The 22,455-nt window shown below is 36.1% G+C and overlaps 1 protein-coding gene across 5 annotated transcripts in view; it reads left to right on the forward strand.

Moving 5' to 3' along the window:
- Positions 1 to 1,413: 1,413 nt before the first annotated feature.
- Positions 1,414 to 22,455, forward strand: part of ZNF800 (zinc finger protein 800) — a 50,804-nt gene continuing 29,762 nt past the window's right edge. For 2 of the 5 annotated variants that reach the window (XM_037137150.2, XM_037137153.2), the window contains exons 1-5: positions 1,414 to 2,081; positions 2,533 to 2,651; positions 8,261 to 8,356; positions 16,599 to 16,742; positions 19,527 to 21,219. In XM_037137150.2, coding sequence (XP_036993045.1) covers positions 2,591 to 2,651; positions 8,261 to 8,356; positions 16,599 to 16,742; positions 19,527 to 21,219 — 1,994 coding nt within the window. In that variant the 5' untranslated portion in view covers positions 1,414 to 2,081; positions 2,533 to 2,590. Of the gene's footprint in view, positions 2,082 to 2,532; positions 2,652 to 8,260; positions 8,357 to 16,598; positions 16,743 to 19,526; positions 22,450 to 22,455 lie in introns of those variants that run through there. The other 3 variants (XM_053657089.1, XM_037137151.2, XM_037137152.2) reach the window with 3 other exon arrangements.

The following is a 22,455-nucleotide window of genomic DNA, read 5'->3' on the forward strand; positions in this document are numbered from 1 at the left end:
ATCTCCAATGTTAACTAAATACCACCTATAATTAATTTCATTATCACATGAAACATTTTATTTTCATTTCTTTTGCTTAAGCATATAGCATAATGCTAAGTACATATTGTATACAATTATAGAAAATGTGATTATTGGCTGCATAACAAACATCTTCATATGGACGTTCCAAAATTTATTTTACATTGATTTATAAACTGTAGCATTTCATTACAGTTTAGTTTGATGTGTGATGCTTCTTCTTGACAATGGAACAGAAAAAAATAATCAAACATTAGCTATGTGACCGGTTAGTGTGTGTGGGTAGAATGCACAATATGTGGAATTCCTTGTAAAACATTAATTTTCCCTATACTTCTCCTGTCATTCCATAATCAAGATGTTACGATCACCAAGACGTGTGCAAATACTCCACTCAATACTTTTACAACAAATTTATCAATTACTGGGCCTACTACAAACTTTCCTTTGAATTGTGACAATGGATTTTAGTCCCTTGTTTACTCTTCCGAATGTACACGGAGCCTATCTACTCAACTTTGCTTTTCTAGGACCCTGAAAACTGCAAAGGTTTGTAGTGGATCTTAGTGGTGGGGGATAAACAAAGCGAATGAACTCTTTCTCAAAATTTCCTCACACACATATTTGCTTCTTGAAGATTTCTATTCCAACAGTTGGGTAGAAGGTAGAGGAGGTTGCTTGCTGAACTTGACAGACCACAAGAGATCTCAGATCTTCGGGGATTTTCTAAGCATGATGCCGGCGCCGAAGAGGTGGGAAGAATGCGTACAGCACACGTGACCCAACTTCACTTTCAGGTTCCAAAACGAAGCGCTGCTAGAATCAATACCGATCTTCCACCATTAAATTGTTTTCCTCCAAAGAAGGACCAGATGAAAACCCCTGAGAGGCACACTATGCAAATTACTGGGGGAAAAAGATCGACGTTTACCATTTATAAACGCGCCGACTTCCTTTTCGGAATCAGCACCTCTTCACGGCGCACACGTTTGCTAAGCCTCTCCCAACAGTTCTTTCCCGATCCTTCCCAACACTCCCTCAGTTTCAGTTCCACTCAAAGGAGAAAAGCCATAGCAACAGTTTGGTTGCCGAGCAGCCCGTCTCAGGGGCGCGAAAGCCGCGCCGGGGTCGCAGTCCTCTCCGTGCGCGCAACACAGGGCTTCTGCTCTCCAACTACCCGCGGGAGTAAGCGCAAGCAAAGCGCAGATCAGCGTCCCCCGCCGCGTTTCGGCTCCAGGAACACCCAACCCGGGGACGCGGGTCCCTCCCCCGCCCGGTCACCGCACTTCGCCTCCCCACAGGCGGGGGCGCCGGGCCGGGCGCATGCGCGCGGCGCTCCCGGGCGTGCCGGCCACACTACCCCCCACCCACTCGGAGAGCTTGTCACTTCCTGCCCTCGCCCCATCTCCGTCCGGGGTCAGTCAGTCGCTCACTGTCGCAGCCGGAGAGTCTCTGCTTCCCCCTTCTTACCCGCTCCGTGGCGGCAGCTCAGGCTCTTCGGGGAGGGGGAGACGGAGAAAGAGAGAGACGGACTTAATAAAGTTTCCTGAAACAGCAACTACTACCAAAAAAGGCCCAAGGTGGGGGGAGACTCCCATTCTTCCCCGCCCCTTTCCAAAAGCCTGAGGGACCGTTGCAGGTGGAGAGGTGCCGGGGGAGCCGGGCTTCGGCGGCAGCCGTTGCCCCGGTGAGGAGCTACTGAGGTCCTGCCCGCTCCGGTTCCAGCTCCTTTGGTGGCGGCGGCGGCTGCTGCGGGGCGGTTCCTCCTGTCAACTGTCTGCGCCCGAGCGCCGCCCGCCCTCCAGCTCCACAGCGCGGAGGGACGCCGTGAGCCTCCGCCACCGTCGCCTCGGGCCGCGGAGGGACGTGGTGAGCTGTGGCGCTTCCGCGTCGGCGCCGGTGGGGACTCTTTGGGAGCGCGTCGGCCCGAACCCCAGTTCCCTTCGCGTGGTCCGCGGAGGCCGCTTCAGGTGGGGTCCGAAGCCGCCTCCCGCTCCAGGCTGTCCCCGAGGCCGCCCGGCCTTCCTTCCGCCAGCCCGCCGGCCCGCCCTCGGAGTTAAGTAAGTTGGGCGCACTTGGTTGTGGGGACCGGGGTTGCGCCTAGGAGACCCCAACACACGTGCGAGGTGGGAGACCGTGGCCCGGCCGTGGGGAAGCCGCTGCTGAGCCACCCAAGCCGCCGGGCCCCTCGCCCCGTCGCCCCTCGGGCCGGGGCGCAGACCGTGCCACCGCGCTCCGCGCGCGCTCGCCCGGGACGGCGAGGCCGCCGCCCGCGCAGCCGGCCAGGCCTTCGTCCTGCGCTGCGCTGCGCGCCGGAGTCTGCGTTTCCGGGTAGGACGGGGAACCTGTGCGGGAGTTCGGGCTGGAGAAGCCCTCGTGCGTTTTCCTTTTTCCAGTTCCAGAAGGAGCGAGTCCGTGGAGGGACAGCGAGGGCGGGTGAAGGGGACATATCTGGAAAATGTCCCCCCAGGAAGTTCAGGGTGAGTGACTGGTTTGTGCTTCTTTCAACAGCCAAGCCGCAATGAAGAGCTACTTACAGTGAAAGGAAAGTAGGTCGCGCCCACTGAAAATGCCTTTAAGGGACAAATACTGTCAGACTGACCACCATCATCACGGATGCTGTGAACCAGGTATCCCTCTTTTTTCTCCAGTTACGTTGTCCTCCGTCATTGCCACTCTGCCCTCCTTCCAGTTTTCTTTTCCTGCTGTTCCAGAAGTCATTGCTAAGTAAGCAGGATATGATTTTCCTTAGCATAAAACTGGTTATGAAGCTAAATGCTTGTACAAACAAGAGATCTCTGCTTTTTGAACCCTTAAAAAAAGTACTACGTGTCACCTTAAATCTTTTCCGCAAGATCAGTTATCCAGTCCCCTTTCCTTCTGTTTCAAGGCAGCTTGCAGTGAGTATGCCCCATGCTCTGTAAATGTTTAAAACTGAAGAAGGGGAAAAATAGTAGAATAGTAGCATGAACCTTCATGAAACTTGTTTTATTTAAACTTGAAAGAATTAAGTTTCTTATGCCTTTTTAAAGTCAGAAAATAGCACTTAAAGCCTAAAAATTAATTTAGTTTGGGCTAAAAAAGTTGGTTGAATTCAAATTGTTGGGATATGTAAGTATTTCCAAGATATTTTATTTAATCGAACTTTTAAAAGTTGAATTTATGAAGTGAAAAAGTTACTTTTTGTAGTCTCAGAGAATACTTAGAAAACTTTAATTTGATAAATGGGATATGTAAACTGTTGATAGTTTTTCTGCTTTGAAGCTTGATGTGCTTTTTCACAAATTGGTGCAACTTAGAAGGGAATCATTGGATACACACTATCTCTAAACCAAATAAAGTCTAATCTATTCTAGTTAAAAGCAGGTGTTTATCATTATTTTTGACCTAAGAGTTATTAGGACTTTGTATACTTTTGCTTGCTTTTTGTTGGAGTGTTTTAACTGCTCTAATGTACTCAGTTTTACCACAGTAGTGTTTAGAATGCTGTTTTGCTTAGTGGGAAAAATTTGCAGTGGTAAAAGGGAAGAACTTCCATTTTCAGAAAACTTTGGTGTATGTGAGAATAAAATTTCTACAATGAGCCTATCACCACCGATATGCTAAAAATCAGTAATAACTCACCTCTGCTAATAAAACAGGTCATCTCATGATGGGATCCAGTTTCTATTCACCTGTCTGTTTACCTATCTGGCTTTCAACACCCTCTTAACAGTGCATATTTTGTGTATTTGAAATGAAGATATACCACTTATGTTTTAGCAAATGTTGGGCGGAGTTTGCTACTTTTGAAGTAGAAGGCTGTCAATGCCTTTACAATTTTTATTTATTAATTTTAAAGGGGGGGGTGAGCGAGACAGACACACATATTGATTTGTTCCACTCATTTATGCATTCATTGGTTGCCTCTTGTGTGTGCCCCAACCTGTGGCCTTGGCATATGGGAATGATGCTCCAACCAACTGAGCTACCCCACCAGGGCTATGAATGCCGCCCTTTATACTTGTGTTTCTCATGCACTTTTTTATTCCAGGGTTTTTTGTTTTTGTTTTTTTAAGAATACTTTAATTCAGGTTGAACTAATTAATGAAATCATCTTACTCAGGAAGAAGTTTATTGATTCATTTCTTTGACAGGTTATTGTTGAGTACCTGTTAGGTGCTAGGCAGTGGAAATATAAGTGGTGAACAAAACAGATGTCATTTCCTTGTACAACTTTTGAGTGGGAAGAGATAAACATAAATAAAACAAGATAATTTGTGACCAAATCTTATTTAGTGTATTCTGGCAATTAAAGTTTTCTAGAGACTTTAATGTGTTCTTAAAGATGCTTCCAGAGTTGAACTTTTAAATACGTATTGGAACTTTTTTTGATTATTTTTTTCTCCACAATTAACAAAAAATTAGATAAGTCGAATTAATTAAAAAATTTCAGCTTTCTTTTACTCTAAGCTTTTCATGCAGTTTATTTTGCAGATTATCAGATTAATTGGTATTTCTTTGCTTTGTTTGTTATAATTAAAATACTTTCTGAGCATTTAGTTCAGCGGAAAGCTAGAAGTTTGTTAACTTACAGGGTAGTTAATTGTCATTATTTCAGAGGAAGGTAGGTGCTGAGTGTGAGGATGTTTCCAGGATTGAGAGGAATATATTATAATAGAAGATGACATGATGTTTGAAAAATTCTTTTTTTTTTCTTTTTGAAAAATTCTTTTTTTTTTCTTTTTGAAAAATTCTTTAAATGGGCTCTCCTGAGAGGTCTGTCCTGGTTTGGATTATGAATAATGGATAAGTTCCTTAGATGAGAGCAGTGTATTTTTGAGCAGGCCTTGATAGGATGGGTCAGTTTGTAGTGAAGGGTAGTGTTATAAGCCTCTTAGTGTATGTACTTTTTTAGCTACGTTTTTTAAGTGATTGTACTTAACTATTTTTAGAGAGAGGGGGAGGGAGGGAGAAAGAGAGGGAGAGCAACATTGATGGGTTGCCTCACACATGCCTGAACTGGGGCTTGAACCTGCGATATAGGTATGTGCCCTGACTGGGAATCTAATCAGTGACCCTTCACTTTTCTGGGACAACACCCAACCAACTGAGCCACACTGGTCAGGGTTGAAGTTATGTTTTAAAAATGTTATTTGATATAGAAATTTTCAGCCTTTCAAAAGTACATAGAATGGTATAAGGAACCTGATAAAACCATTTCATAACTCCCATCAGTTATCAAAACATGGAGAGTCTCTTTTCATGTCTGTTCTCCCCTTCCCATGATTTTCTTCTACACCCTCCAACTGCCCCATCATGCTTTTATTTGAGAGCATCTTCCAGATCTCATAAATAGAAGGATCTTTTAAGGGGCTTGTCTTAAGGTATATGAAAGATTCTTACAAAAGCAGGTGTTTTATTCTTGAAGTGTGTTCCTGGAAGTATGTAAAGCAAGATGTTAACTTCTTAGGGTTTGGGTTTTTGGTTGGAGGGAGATGCCTCCCCCTGCCTAAATGGTTATATAACCTGATCTTGGGGAGGGGATGATAGGATGGATGATAGGAGAGTTTATGAAGTATTAATACATAAAACTTTTTAGTGTTGAAAGTATGTTTTCAAATAAAGAAACATTAGTTTCTTAAGTGGGAACTACAAAGATATATATACCAAGTGGATGTGTCCTTACATAAATAAGGTAATCTTAGGGTTATTTGGAATGGTATCTCAGGAGGTATATATGTTCTGGTGTTGAAAGAGTGTTTGAAGATAATGGGTAACAAAATTTAGCTTTATCCTTAAAATCAGATGTTGTCATAATGAAGTGGAAGTTGATATTTATTGAAAGCTTTCTGGAGCATGTACCTAAATGAGGAAAGGGGACTGTAAGAAGTTGCTGTTTTTTCCTTCATCTCCCTCCCTATTCATTACTGTTTTTTCATGCTTCCCTGCTAGAATTCTTGCCACTTAAAAGAGACAGACTTGGAAGCTTTTAGTTATTTACCATTGTACAACTTCCACTTTCTCTTTTGTAGTTGCTACTATTTATTATAAACAGTTATCAGTAATAAAGTACAAATGCTGGAAAGAGATCCATCCAATCTATATAAATGGTATCACCAGTCTGTTTATGAGCTTCTGTAATTGTTTCTCTAAGGTGTTCAATTCTACTTCTCTTAGATTTTGGAAAAGATTTCAGTTTTTGGTGTCAGACAAGCAATTGATTTACACATGATGCTGATGCTGGTGGTGATGATGATGGTGGTTGTAGAAAATTTATTGAGCAGTTAGTATATTCCAGGCTCTGTTTTTAACCAGTTTTCCTGTTAGCTAATTTAATCCTCACATAGTCCTGTGATTCAGCTACTTTTATTATCCTCATTTTAGAGATAGAAAAGAAAGATCAGAGATTTTAATTTTTTACTTGTTTTATCTAGTAAGTGGCAGAAGGAGAATTTCAGTACAGTCCGGTTCTGAAGTCTTAATCACCTCAGTGCCAGTGTTAGCTCTTCTTAAAATGAGTTGTATTTGTGTGTATATTCTGAATTCATTTAAAATGCCCCTAAAGTGTCTCTTAAGATTAGGAAAATTTTGCTTAATGAAATGACTTGGTCCTGAGACACAGGTCCTCCTATTTGTGTGGCCACAAACCTAAAAGAGAATCTAAGGCTGTGTCAATATACATAGTATAGCAGACTTTAGCCCCCTTGTTAGCTAAATGCTGTCCAGGCCCAGGTCCTGAAGCAGTAGCAGCACATATTACTGAAATAACCCTCCCTGTTTCCCCACATTGAGCAGATTGGGTGAAGATGGTAATAGTTCAATAAAACATAACATTGAAAAAAAGAGGTAATTAAAGTGGGCAGTTTTTCTCCAACATAACCATCTCTTTTTATTTGATTTCTGATGGAAAGTTCAGGTTCCCATTTCAGTTACCTTGTTTCATATTACCATAATCTAATTTACTGCATACTTACACAGCTAATCTGAAAATTTTGGAAAGCAGGATGATCTAACCTCTGTAAATGAAAATAAAACATTCTATTTAAAAAATGGAAATATACATATTTTTAAAGATTTTATTTATTTACTTTTAGAGAGAAGGGGAGGGAGGGAGAAAGAGAGAGAGAAACATCAGGTGTGTCAGAGATACACCAGTTGGTTGCCTCTTGCATGTCCCCAATTGGGGACCTGGCCTGCAACCCAGGTATGGGCCCTGGGAATCGAACTGGTAACTTTTGGTTTGCAGGCCACCACTTATTCCACTGAGCCACACTAACCAGGGCAAATGGAAATATTTTTACTTATAATGAAAATGTATACTTTCTCAAATGCACACTTCTAAAAGCCCAGGTTCTGAAGTACTGGTGAACTGTGAGGCAGAAAGTAAAAATTGCCCCCATAAATACCACCTTAATAGAACTTTTGTTAAGTTTTGTTTGTAACCCAGAAGACTTTTTGTGTTTATACATACACTTACTTTATACATTAAATTTATTTCTTTGTGGATCTTTTGAAATATATATTAATATAAATGAGATCATATTCTATAACCTGTTTTTGTTGCTTAACAATCTATTGATGTCCTTTGTTGTCAGTACACATAGATCTAGCTCATGCTTTCTAACAGCCATCTGAGATTCCGCTGTACAAATGGTTAATAGTTTATTTATTTTTGTTCCTTTTGAGACTCTTAAATTGTTGGAAATTTTTCTCAATTATTTACAGTGCTGCAGTGAACACTCTTGTGCATCTGTCCTTCCTTGTTCACTCAACCAAGTTCTTTCGGCAGTGGTTTTTAGGTTTTGCTTTCCCAATTGCCCAGAGAGCTGTATTAGATTGTCCAGAGGGGAGGTTTTGGAATGGCTTATGAAGTGCAGTTAGGCCATCATTGCCCTAGAATTTTGGTTAAATATAGTGGTCCCTCTTCAAGGGGAATAAAAAGGCAACCATGATGAATATTTATTAAATAATACCAGGATAGGAAGATCTTTGCATTTAAACTAATTAGCTTTAAGTAGCATTATTTTAGCCTTGAATTGAGACTAATTTGATTTTTATCCTTTTTATTGAATTGACAGTTGTTTTGGTTATTTTTTTCTTATTTTATTTTGCCTTACAAAGATGATGGTGAAATATATATAAGTGTGATTGTCATTTACATGATTGTAGCAACTATTGTTTTACTTCAGTAGTAAATGATTTAAATAAATAACCCTTTTTTTGTGGGGATTGGGGTGGGTGTTTGTCTTTCATGTAGTTTATATCCTGGAACCTGGAGATGCTCCTTTGTTACAGCAACCACTACAGACATCCAAATCTGGTATTCAACAAATAATTGAGTGCTTTCGATCAGGTATGAATGTTTTAGGATGTATTTTTTATTCTTCACATAGTAGTTAAAAACTACCTAGAAATCCTTAGAAGTAATCTAAAAAAAATGAAAATGTATACACTGTTTCAGTAGAATATTTTTAATGTCATATTTTTAAAAAGTGAATGAATCAGTAGTGATGTAATCTAGAGATTCTTTTTCCATACTATATATTATATATTGATTTAAAAATAAACTTGTTTAAAGAAATGTATTAAGTGGTATATATCTATAGATAAAGTACCTCTTCCTCTGAAAGATTCATTGTTATTTTTGACATGTTCTTTATAAACTTTCATAGGGCAGTAGTATATTATACGGGGTCTTTATAAGTTTTGAAAGAGTGAATTATTTACTCAGACTGTCTAAGATGTCACTTGTTCTAGGTTAATTACTTTATTATTTATGTAACTCACCTTCTTCTGCCTAACTCTAGAGTTTATGGAGTTTGAATATCCATAATAGAGCATAAGATAGAAAAAAAGACTTACTGCAGCCTGATATTTTCAGATACATTTGTTTAGTTTTTCTTTCCATTAGATTATTATTATAATTAGGTATATAAGTGTATTTGTGCTGTTGTAATCCAGTGCTTTAAAGTAGATGTTGCTTACTACATGTAAGTTAGTGAGAACTGTTAGAACTCCTTCCGAATTATCAGTAAGATCTTAAGTTACTGTGACTCTTAAGATCCACTTGTCCATCTCAAGTGGATTCAGCTTCTCTGACATTGAAAACTATTGAGACAAATGGGAACAAGCAAACACACATGACAGATGGGTATCTAACTGATAGTCATTTAAAGGGTTAGAATATCTTTTGTTATTTTATTTATCTTAATGAAATGATTAAGATATATTTGGAAAAAAGTATATATTTGGTTTAGTTTAGGATGCCAAGAAATAAATTATTTCTTAACCTTAATAAAAAGGATTTTGTTTTTGACTCTCCAAGATCATTTCTTCAACTTTCCATCTGTAGTCCTCATGGCATTGCTTTTATGTCTATTTAATTAAGTGTTGAGTATATACTGTATGCCTATGCTTAGATTGTTTGGTGGTATAACCTGTTTAAGGGTGTTTTTTTACTTATGATAATCGCTTGTGATTAACAGTAATAATTGATAGGTCAAATTCTCCTATGGTAAATACAGTTAAAATTTTAGTTGGTAGGGACTGTATTTAAATACATTTCTGGCATAACAGAAGAATGGTTAGTTTCTATTTGCAGTGAGTTTCTATTATCTAATTTTAGTACAGAGATAAAATTTATTCTTGTTCATTCTTACATCCTGGAAATGAAGGTACTAGCTTCTCCCATTTAGTAATATCCTTACTTTTTAGAAACTCATAATATAGAATTAATAAGGTTATTTTCTACTCCTTCATAGTGTTATTTGATTGAAAAGTTAGAATTGGTTCATTCATAAATGCTTTGTTTTGTAAAAAATACCTCTTCAATAAGAATCTATCCTCAAAATCTATATTTTTTAACTTTGAAAGATGAATACATTAAAGTGAAATTGTTTCTTATGCTGTGGTCATATCTGTTTTCTGTATTCACCATTTCTTTACTATATAAGCTGAGGAAGAGGGAGTGTGAAATTTGTAGTATGTTGTTTTTAAAAATGTCTCCATCCAGCAAATTTGCCTTTTTGTTTAGGCAAATTCCGAAAGTACTATAATTTTAATTCTTTAAGTACCCAATAATTTAAATTACTAGTGATTTAGAAATATAGTGACTAGTATAAAGAAACTAATTTTGTATTTAAAAAGGAATTGTTTTACTTCATTAATGTGTCTTATAGCTAAGCAATTTTAATCTCTTCAAGATAGTAATCTCTTACATATTTGGATAATCTAAAGTCTACCAAGGTAGCCCTTCTGTAGCTCTGAGGTGTTCAAGTTGTGGCTGACTGCAGTTTTGGGAGGATGAGATGGAGGTTTGGAGGGACTGAAATCTCTTCCCATTCTGCAGGTTACTCCCAGTCTACTGTACTCCCAAGCCTGCCTTCAATAACTCACCTGTATCTAGGCTTTTTTCCAATACAGCTAGGTCACACACATTGCATTTAAAGAACTATCCTGCTGATGTTATATATCTGACAGATATTTAAAGGTAGAAGTCTATGCTTTTGCTCTTGTTAACCCTTCAGAGGCTAAGTCAGGTCGGGCAGTAGTCATGTTAGGATATTTACCTTATCTTCAAGCTCAGATAATTGTCTTTAGCCACAGTGTTAAGTGACTCACGTTTTCCTGCCTACACTGGGGTGTGTGTGACCTGGTATTAATTCCTACCCAAGCTGGAAATTTATAAAAGGCTGGGGAAGGAGTTGACTCACTTTTTGATCCACCAACTTTTGTGTGTGCTATACTGACTGCATGACCAGTTTTGACCCATTCTCTTTGCCTCACACTTCAGCTTTTGCTTTGGCCTGTTTTTCTGGCTTTAAATTACAAATTCTTCTTTACTTTTGATAGCTCTTTATTTTTGTCTGCTTGACTTATAAATTAATTTGAATAGATTTAGCTTTTTTAGATTAAGTGATATTTGCTTATGGGTTTAAAAAATAAGGTAATACAAATAGATATACAAAATTTTTTTTCAGGCAACCACTAACCCTTTCATATATACAACCATACTTCCCTAATTTTTTCCTAATACAAATGGTGGAAGAGTCTGCTAACTGTTACGCATATGCATATTTGCTTTATTAACAGTACAGTCCACTGTTATTTGACATCTGTAGATGTCTCTCTCTCTTTTTATTTTTTAAGAAAACTGCCTGTTTTGCCCTGACTTGCAGGTTCTACCCTGAAATTCCTGACAGGTGGGTGACTTGAGACGTCGTTTGCTCCGAATTCTTGACTTCTGGTACTGCCTTTCTGCCTTCCTTTTGCTGGAGCCTTGCCTTGGCTGTGGTAGTCCTTCTAGATCACTTCTCTGATTCACTGTCTTCAAATTTCCCTTTTTTTTATTAACACTTTTATTTTAGCTTCCTTCCTTCCTGATGTTTCTTTTCAAATGGAAACAAAATTTTAAATAATAAAAAGTATGCTTTCATGAGACATTATTAAAATGGATTTAATTGAGCTTAATATCCTTTCTTAGTCTTGGTAGAGGCAAAGGAGCTATGGATTGTCCTAAGGTTAGAGAAACAGAAAGATGGGGGGGGAGAGGATAATCGTTTTTTCTGGTATTTAAAATTGGTCTTTAATATGAAGTTGACATTTAAAAAATTCTTGAAATATAATAGTAAAAAGAGATAATATATAATAGTATAGAAAAAAGATTATGCCTGTAGAATACACAACTGTGTGCAAGGAACATCTTTTTTGAATTTTAAGGAGGAATAAATTATAGTGAAAATGAGAATTAGGTTTGTGTGATGTTTGCTGTTGTCATCATTTTCCTAAATTTAGGTTTGGTCATTTAACTTCTCAGAAATTTTTTGTTTGTTTGTTTATACTGCTTAAAACAACATTAATGTCAGTTAATATAAGCTGTAACTGGGTCCTGATCCTTCAGTCTTGACTGTATTAAAGACAGGATAGAATTATGATTTATCAGAGATACATAAAGGAGTGCCATTTTTTTGGTGGTTATGTAACAGTTCTAGGACATTTAATTTTATATATTTAATTTTTCATTGCTTTTAGGAAAGACAGGAGGGGGGAGCTAGAGTGACAGAAAGAGAGAGAGGGAGAGAAAGACAAAGAAAGAAACATCACAGTGACAGAGAAACATCAGTTGGTTGCCTCTTACAGGTTCCTTGATTAGGGGTTGAACCTGCAACTTAGGTATGTGCCCCGACCAGGAAGTGAGCCTGCAATCTTTTTATGTATGGGATGATGCCCCGACCAACTGAGCCACACCAACCAAGGCAAAATCTAGCTATTTTAAAGACTAGACACTTTTGGTAAATAAGGAAAATGTAAATTTACTTGTTTGATTTATCAGTGATTTAATTAATCTTCAAAGCATGTTATTTGGGGCTATATATTGTTAGAAGAATGGCCATTTTTATTAGTCTGGGAATTTCTCAAGGGCACAGATTGTACACTTCATATCTCCAGTGAATAAGAGTACCTGGTGTTTAATAGGTGTTCAATAAATACTTGTTAAACCAAACTAAAACATTTATGGAGTAGCCACTAAAATAATTTTATTTTACTTATAAATTTCTTGTAGTATGTGGCATTGTTCCATGATTAGTTTGGTGTGTGTGCGTGTGTGTGTGTGTGTGTTTTAATCAACCCCTTTAGGTGGTGGTTTTAAGATAACAATTTTAATTTTCTTAAGTTTTCCTACTTTTTATGTTTAAGTGCTTATGTTAAGGGATGATTAGTTAGCAATTTCTTTCATACTTGTCTTACAACTCAGGAGATTTGACAGGAGTTACAGATTGTCTTGCAATGTTGGGGTGATGATTGCGAACATGGCTCATGTGTGAGTCAACAGCAAAGCAAGCAGTATACATTTTAAATGGTGACTGCCATGACTTAAAATGGTCATTGACCAACAAATCAGTATATTAAGAAAAAAAATGAAAGCTTATCTTTATCACAGAAGAGCCTAAATTAATATTATGTCATGTGAAGTGACTCTTAACCAACCTAATGTAAAACTTTTTCTTTTGGAAAAAATCCTTTAAATATGTTTGTCAGTATATACAATGTATTTGGCATTAAGGAATAGCAAAAGGTAAACCCTTGTGCTATTTAATATGAATAGATATGAAATTCATATGAAATTTATCTAGTTTTTTTAAAAAGATTTTATTTATTTATGTTTAGAAGGGAAGGGAAGGAGAGAAGGAGAGAATATCAATGTGTGGTTGCCTCTTCTGTGTCCACTGCGGGGAACTGGCCTGCAACCCAGGCATGTGCCCTGACCGGGAATCGAACCGCGATCCTTTGGTCCACAGGCCCGCACTCAATCCACTGAGCTACACCAGCCAGGGCAAATTTATCTAGTTTTTATTACACATCTATTTTGTAAGAATCTGAAATATCCACTAGTTAATTTCTAGGCATCAAAAACCTTGGAGGGCTGTTTTTTTGAAAAATACTAATTGATGATCTGTATAAGTAGCGACCGCTAACATAATTTAAGGTACAAAAGAGAGAGGAAAAGGAATAATTAGGAGCAAGGCAGCCTCCCTTTCTCTTTCCCCAAGTCAAGGATTGTGGAAGAACTTTATGTTGCTGTCAAAATGACCACGTCTGTTGTGTCAGGTGATAGGAAGTTTTAACTATTGATAGAGGCACAGTTGGTTGACTGTATCTAATTGTTAGCAAAGCAATTAGGAAATGGTAACTGATTAGAATAAAGGTATAAAGAAAAAACCCCAAACCTTAAATGGCTACTGAAACTAACTTTGGGAAAATTTTTATTGTCTGCATTCATAGAATTAAAAAATACAACTATTTTTCTCATTGGTAAAATGTGGAGTTAGAAAATCTTTGAGGTCTCTTTTTTGATTTGCCCATGAACACTACATAAGCTAGAAAAATCTTGTTTTTATAGAGAAAGTTTTTTTTTTAACACATAGAGAAAGCTCTTTAATACATCATTAAAAAAAATGTTAATCAGGCATGGTCCTGAGGGCTGGAAATAAAATGGTGAAATGGTGAGCATTAAGGATATCTTATCTATCCTTTTAGAACTTCCAGGTTAATGGGGATACAGAAAAGTAATTAATTACAAGATAGTGGGATAATATAGTGTAGAAGTATAGGGTGTTATAGGAATATAGGTGAAGAATTTTAACAAAAAAACCCAGGAGGGGTCAGAGAGGTCCCCTGGAGAATGTGATCTATAACCTGAGATCGGAAGGATTACTGCAGGTGAGCCAGACCAGGGAATAGGGAGAATGTTGCAAGAAGAGAGAAAAAAACTTAGGTGAAAGCCTGAAAAGTGTGGTAGAGAATTTGGTGAGTCTGTGGACCTGAAAGACACTTGGATACCTGGATCAACACAGCTGTTTTTATTGTGTGTGTATTTGTATGTGTGTGTAGGTGGGGTGTGGGTAGGGGAGCTTTGTGATTGATTAGTCAAGTTGAGAGCCAAATACCTATTTTTGGATGCTTATTGGGAACTCTACTGAATATAACTCTAACTAGGAATATATAAGAAATTGATACTGTGTCTTTTTTAATGGTTGATTGGGAGAACCTGGTAGACAAAATTATGTGTCTGATTTAGGGATGCAGTTTTATATTTTTATGAGTAACTTTAAAAAAATGTATAACCTTATTCTAACTGCTTATCTAACTCTTCAGTTGAGTTCTTAAACTAGTTCAGGTGTTATTTTCTTTGTCTGTCTTTAGTCCTTATTGACTCTTTAAAGGCAGAGTTGAATCTTTAGGTGTTGCAGGTTTAATTTAGAATTAAAGTGTGTAAAAATTTGCTATTTTCTTCCTACTAGTATACTTCCACTCAGCTGTACTTCCTCAGAACTCTTTAGATCAGTTAGAGAGGTTTATCTAAATATTTTTTTATTAATCTACCTCTCATAGTTTGTCATTCACTTAGGAGTTTATAACTCTGAACTCTAAATACAGCAGCATGTGTGTGAAATGGACTACACACATATATATGTCTGTATGTATGTATGTAGTTTATATGTGAATATACTTTTTTTATAAAGAATAATTAATACCCAAGCTATCTTCGGAATCTTTTTAAATTTATGTTTTATGAATACGTTTGGTTTGTTCATTTTAATAGATGGATATATCAAAATGCAAAGATTATACAGCTCTTTAAGGTCACACAACTATCAGAATCGGAATCTCTTAAGAAATAGTAAAGTTCCGATAACCTGGTAGTCTTTTTGCAGTAGAATTTTAAAGGTTGGTCTGTTTTCAAAATAAGATTAAATTACAAAGTGATGTAATTTAAAATTAAATTAAAATAAAAATTAAAATTTCATAAAAATTAAATATGAGCAGATTATTAAATATGGAATCAGAAGTATTTAACTTTTATGGATCCTTCAGTATTAATTATATTAGTAAAATAGTATTACTTTTCAGTAGTTCCAGAGCTTAAGTAGTCAAATGCTTGTTGAATGACAGAACACTTTACAGCTAGATAGTCTTAAAGGTTTTTTTTTTTTCAGGATACTTGTTTTAATTTAAATCAATATTATCATGTTCTTTTATTTGAGAAAATTCATTAATTAGTAAAGCATTGCTGGTCAGTTTTGTCAATTTACCTGTGGCAAAGACCTGTAGGAAGTAGTGACAAAAGACCTTCCATTTGTGTTTTATTCCTGGTGGGTGTTCTTATTTTAAAGATCAGATGCTTATTGCCATTTATTTTTTTTCTCTGCCTTTGATCTTTTGTCACAGTGTTTAGATTTCCTAGATCACTGGAATTTCTTCAACAGAAATTTATTGAGCACTATTAGAGCTGAACATTTATAGTTATAAATAAGACAGACTTGGCTGCTTTGGAGTTTTTAATCCTAGTGGAGAAGACAGGCTTTAAACTAGTAATTATGTCAATATTTAATTAATTGCATTTGAGGTAAGTTTTTGAGGAAGAAAGGTTTTGAGTAAATTTATAGTAGTAGTATCAAGAGACCTAAGCAAAATTCAAAATTATGGACAAGATTCACTGTCACAGTAAATGGCCATAATCCTATGTTGGCCCAGAACCTGAAGTAATTTGATCTAAACTTAAAAATAAAAGTCCCAGTCTGGTGACATAATTTTGAATTTCTTTGAGGAATCAGGGGAAATGTGTTATAAAATTCTTATGTTCACTTTTTAATGTAGAAGCGAGCTGGAAGAACCAGGCAGAATCTTTGGCAGGGAGTGGGAGGGGATGGAGACGTTTAATTTTTTCAGTTCCACTGCACATCTGTAGAATCAGAATCTCTAGAGGGATCACATACACCTTTATTCCTAGGTCTTTGTTATGATCAAACATGTTGAGGTCAGTGTTGGGATGTCCCAAGACTTGATTGGCTACTGGATTAGGACAGAAACACCAGTTTTAGCTTCCTAATATCCAAATGATAGAAGGATTTTTGCTTAGAACATAGATTGTAACTTTGTTATGGATAATACACTGTGGTAGTGACAGAAATGCCTATCTGTTTTGTTTTTAAAGAGTAAAACTGCACTTTTGGATTTTCAACAGTGTTGTTCAGTTTAAAAGTCCATATTAAAGTTACTTTTGTGTTAAGTTTTCTTTTTTTTTTCCCTCTCAGGAACGAAACAGCTTAAACATATTTTATTAAAAGATGTGGACACCATTTTTGAATGTAAATTATGCCGAAGTCTCTTCAGAGGATTACCAAATTTAATTACCCACAAAAAATTTTACTGCCCACCAAGTCTCCAGATGGATGACAGTAAGTTTTAATCCAAGTATTCAGTTATGCATTTTATGTTAAGTATTCTTATATTACAACCGTATGTGTATGTTAAGTTATGGATATCTAATTATAGATAACTTAATGATAGAGAGTAAAATTAAATACTCAATGTTATATTCAATTTATTTGTTTATTTTTTTGTTTCAAAAATATTTTATTTATTTTTAGCTCTGGCTGGTGTGGTTCAGTGGATTGAGCGCTGGACTGTGAAGCAGTTGGTCACTGGTTCAATTCCCAGTCAGGGCACATGCCTGGGTTGTGGGCCAGGTTCCCCGGTGCAGGGAGCACAAGAAGCAACCGCACATTGATGTTTCTCTCCCTCTCTTTCTCCCTCCCTTCCCCTGTCTCTAAAAATAAATAATGATTTTATTTAGAGAGAGGGGAAGGGAGGGAGAAAGAGAGGGAAACATTGATATACAAGAGAGACACTGATTGGTTGCCTGTTGCACGCCCACAACTGTGGACCAGGCATGTGCCCTGACTGTGATTTGAACCAGTGAGTGACCTTTTGGTTTGTGGGTTGAAAACCTAGTCCACTGGGCCATGCTAGTCAGGGCTATATTCATTTTTTTAGATATGTACTTTCATACCTGTGTTTTTTACTTGGATTTTCCTCAAGATATATAAGGGGCTGGAAGATATATAAGGGGCTAGATTTATGAGTATTTATTTGTATTAAAATATTGAATATTGTTTTTGAATGTTCATATGGGTCATATACTTTATATTCAGGATTTTTGTAAGTTAAAATATTAATTCTTGAAGGGGGCTATTGGTATTTTTCCTTTTTACTTCTTTAACAACTTGTTACCGGAGATGACTGATTGTTTACTTAGATTACTCTTGAGTAAATGAGTTGATTTCTTGGGACTGGTAGAGAGCATTAAATATTTATTAATCTTTCTAGTGTTTTCTGAGTCTTGATTTGAAGGTCAATTTGTTTTCAGTGAAATTTCTTTAGTCATTTTATCAGAAGTTAGATTGTACTGTGGGTTAACTTGAGATCTGAACTAGCTTTAGGTGATGAAGGCAGATAGTAGGCTCAGTCTTTGTGGAACAATTTGTTTGTTGAATTCAGTGTATTGCCTGTGTATGATTAAGTTGCAGTATATATAATGGTGTTATTTTCTTCCTTTAAAGAACTAATGTAAATTCCTTGAAATATTTTAATAAATAATAACTTTTATTTTTTTTAGATTTAACTCTTTGTGGACTTAAAAAATATAGACTTTATTCTACTAGTCTGATACTATTTTGCATTGTGGATTTTGTGCATTTTTTTTCAACTTAACCTTTTTGGGATGGGAATAAAATGCAAACTTCAAGTATTAGCCTGAAGCTGATTTAAGGCGTGTGATAGGACATACATGAATTTGTTTGGATACTGCTGTTAGGTCTACTATACTTTTTTTTATCATTGGGATGTAATGAAAAGGCAGTCCATAAGGATTAGTTTTTTTTTAAAAAATCCTTACCTGAGGATATTTCCATTGATTTTAGGGGGAGGGAGGAGAGGGAGAGGAGAGAGAGAGAAAGAAACACCAATGTGAGAAAGATCAATTGGTGTCCTCCCATAGGCGTTCCAATTGGGTATCGAACCCACAACCTAGGTATGTTCCCTAACTGGGAATTGAACCTGCAACCTTCTGGTGTATGGATGACGTCCTAACCAACTGAGACACCTGGTCAGAGCAATGAAGATTAGTTTTAAATCTAGCTTTTTAGTTAAAGGACCATTAGAAATTAAGTTAATTTTCAGGTAGTTATTTGTTATTTTTTAGTATAAAGTTGGCTTATAGAGGGAAATAGATAAATGGATTTGCTGGATTAATGTGCTTTCTTCTTGGCAATACTCATTCTAGAAATACTTTTGTGTAAGTGTTATCCTTATAGAAACTTCACTCATTTTAAAAAGGAAGTAGATGAGAAGAGCTATAATAAATCCTCTGTTTATTTCTAAATAGAAAATTTGATGCTGTATTTAATAAATAATAGGTAAATTTAGAGTTGTATGTGAAAACATAACTAGTATTAGAGAATTGTTACAATACAAATATTTAGTTGCCTACAGAAGGTATAATTATTATACAAGTAAATAAAAGTAGCTCTTATATTTGGAATAAATGTATAGTTTTTAATCATTTGTTTTAATAGAATTGTGTCATGTTAAGGAGATACATAAAGGGACTAAGTTTAGCAAATAGTTGTATATATCATGTCATTCATGTTTATGTTTTCCTATAAAGTTTCTTTTTTATTTTCATAAGTATGTCTTCATATAATTAGAGTAGGAAATTTATTATGGATAAGGTTATTTAATAGGAATGCTGTTATGTGTTCTTTAAAAATTATTTTTATATATAGTAAAATTCTTCAGGATATTTTATCCATCTTGGGTTATGAGAACTTAGATTTGCCTTTGGTTGCCTAAAATTTTAGAATGAAAATATGAAATATTAGTTCATTGTTAGGACACCCTTGTGCTTATGTATTTTATAGTAAGGGCACTTAGAAGTGGAGTGACTCTTCAGTTGCGTCTAGTCCTTAACATTTATGTACTAGTATTATGTTGAGGTTTTGCATTAAAGCAAATTTTAGTTTAATACTAGTTTTTATTTTCATAAAATATAGGAAAGAGATAATGCTGTTATAAAAATAAACATTAACCAGAAATATATTTTAAGATCAACATTTGTAACATATTAAAAATTAGAAAAGCTAATGTTTCATGTTAAAATGTTGGTTTTTTTCCCCTAACAGACCTTCCTGATGTAAATGATAAACAAAGCCAAGCCATAAATGATCTTCTAGAAGCCATATATCCAAGTGTGGACAAGCGAGAATATATTATTAAGCTAGAACCCATAGAAACTAATCAGAATGCAGTGTTTCAGTATATTTCAAGGACTGATAATCCTACTGAAGTCACAGAGTCAAGCAGTATTCCTGAACAAACCGAAGTTCAAATACAGGAAACTAGCACTGAACACTCTAAAACAGTTCCAGTTCCAGTTACAGAGATGGAAACTGTAGAGCCCCCTCCTGTTGAGATCATTGCAGATGAAGTTGCACCTACATCTGATGAACAACCTCAGGAATCACAAGCTGACTTAGAAACTTCTGATAATTCTGACTTTGGTCACCAGTTGATATGTTGTCTTTGTAGAAAAGAATTTAATTCCAGACGAGGTGTTCGTCGTCACATTCGAAAAGTACACAAGAAAAAGATGGAAGAACTAAAAAAGTACATTGAAACACGAAAAAATCCAAACCAATCCTCTAAAGGACGTAATAAGAATGTTCTGGTTCCATTAAGTAGGAGTTGTCCAGTGTGTTGTAAATCATTTGCTACAAAAGCGAATGTAAGGAGGCATTTTGATGAAGTTCATAGAGGACTAAGGAGGGATTCAATTACTCCTGATATAGCAACAAAGCCTGGGCAACCTTTGTTTCTGGATTCTGTTTCTCCTAAAAAATCTTTTAAGACTCGAAAACAAAAGTCGTCTTCAAAGGCTGAATACAATTTAACTGCATGCAAATGCCTCCTTTGCAAGAGGAAATATAGTTCACAAATAATGCTTAAAAGACATATGCAAATTGTCCACAAGATAACTCTTTCTGCAACAAACTCTAAAAGAGAGAAAGGCCCTAATAATACTGCCAACAGTTCAGAAATAAAAGTTAAAGTTGAACCAGCAGATTCTGTAGAATCTTCACCCCCTTCCATTACCCATTCTCCACAGAATGAATTAAAGGGAACAAATCATTCAAATGAAAAAAAGAACACACCGGCAGCACAGAAAAATAAAGTTAAACAAGACTCTGAAAGCCCTAAATCAACCAGTCCGTCTGCTGCAGGTGGCCAGCAAAAAACCAGGAAACCAAAACTTTCAGCTGGCTTTGACTTTAAGCAACTTTACTGTAAACTTTGTAAACGTCAGTTTACTTCTAAACAGAACTTGACTAAACACATTGAGTTGCACACAGATGGGAATAACATTTATGTTAAATTCTACAAGTGTCCTCTTTGCACTTACGAAACTCGTCGAAAGCGTGATGTGATACGACATATAACTGTGGTTCATAAAAAGTCATCCCGTTATCTTGGGAAAATAACAGCCAGTTTGGAGATCAGAGCTATAAAAAAGCCCATTGATTTTGTTCTAAATAAAGTGGCAAAAAGAGGCCCTTCGAGGGACGAAGCAAAACATAGCGATTCAAAACATGATGGCACTTCTAACTCTCCTAGTAAAAAGTATGAAGTAGCTGACGTTGGTATTGAAGTAAAAGTCACAAAAAACTTTTCTCTTCACAGATGCAATAAATGTGGAAAGGCATTTGCCAAAAAGACTTATCTTGAACATCATAAGAAAACTCATAAGGCAAATGCTTCCAATTCACCTGAAGGAAACAAAACCAAAGGCCGAAGTACAAGATCTAAGGCTCTTGTCTGGTGAGGAACAGTTAACAGAGTTTTGCTTTTCCCCCCCCATCGAACTAAAAAAATCATTTGACCATAATTTATAGCTGGTTCCATTTTAACACGTTTGCTTCCATATATCTCATGGCAGTGGGAGCTGCAAGAGTAATGCGCATATTGCATTTCCTCTTCAGTGACCTTTTTTCCAGTGGCTTGGGAACAAAAGTTAACTCCAGAATTTATCTTCCATAGGACAATGCAATATAGTTATAGGTAGATGGCACAGGGTCAGTTCTTTCCTCTCTGTTGTAAAATACACATTTATATTGGCTTATGTTTACAATAGACATCTTCTGTTTAACTAACTTTGCACAGGTTTAATTTGATTCAGTGACTTAGTCTACTAATTGATGCATTGTAGGAAAATTAAATATATTAGAATGAATTTGTGAAGGCAATAATTATAGGAAAAAAGTCTTTTGAGGCATTGTAACTATTGTAAAAGTTAATCTGTGACGGCTAAATAAAGTGCTGTACTCAGAAAAAAAATCCCTAAATTAAATTTAGGATGACTAGTATTTATTATTTACATTTAATATAGTGCTTCTAGATAAAGGGGGAAGCTTGATAAGTTTGAAATTTCTTTTTCCTCCTTGGGAGTATGTACTATTTTTAAGTTTGATCTATGAAAAAAAAAATGATTACTTAGGTCCCAAATCCTCTTAAACTTAATTTCCCTTTTTGTTTAAATAAACTTTTTGATGATCATTTCAATATAGGTTAATATTATTAAATAGGAATTTTTTTGTTTTTTTCCCTTTGTGTGTGTGTATGTGTTTGTGTGGTTGTGCGTTGCAAAAAAAGTAAAATCCCTATTGGGAAGAAAGAAAAAAATTCTACTCTTTTAGAAGGTTTTGGAACAAATATAGATTTTAAAAATGCAATGTAAAATAAGGAGTAGCTCCCTATACTTGCTTTTTCAAGTCTCTATATTTTAAAAGTTTACCTTCAGTACCTGTGTCCCTGTGTTAAGGCAATTAATATATTTAATTAGTATTAAATTAGTTTTGGATTTAACTTCTAAAGCAGTAGCTTGAGTGCTGAGTAGGTTAAATGTTGTGGTTTGATTATCACACATTTTTAAAAGAAATACTTTTGTGGAAAACAAGATGAAACCATTCTTTAGAAGTCGTTTATTATTGTGTAATTTTAAAAACAAGCTTTTATTGGTAAACTCAAAAGTGTTCATTTATTCCCATTTCTCCTCAG

The sequence above is a fragment of the Artibeus jamaicensis genome, unplaced genomic scaffold (assembly GCF_021234435.1).
Source record: "Artibeus jamaicensis isolate MK-2021 breed Jamaican fruit bat unplaced genomic scaffold, CSHL_Jam_final scaffold_3307, whole genome shotgun sequence".
Classification (NCBI taxonomy): Eukaryota; Metazoa; Chordata; class Mammalia; order Chiroptera; family Phyllostomidae; genus Artibeus; species Artibeus jamaicensis.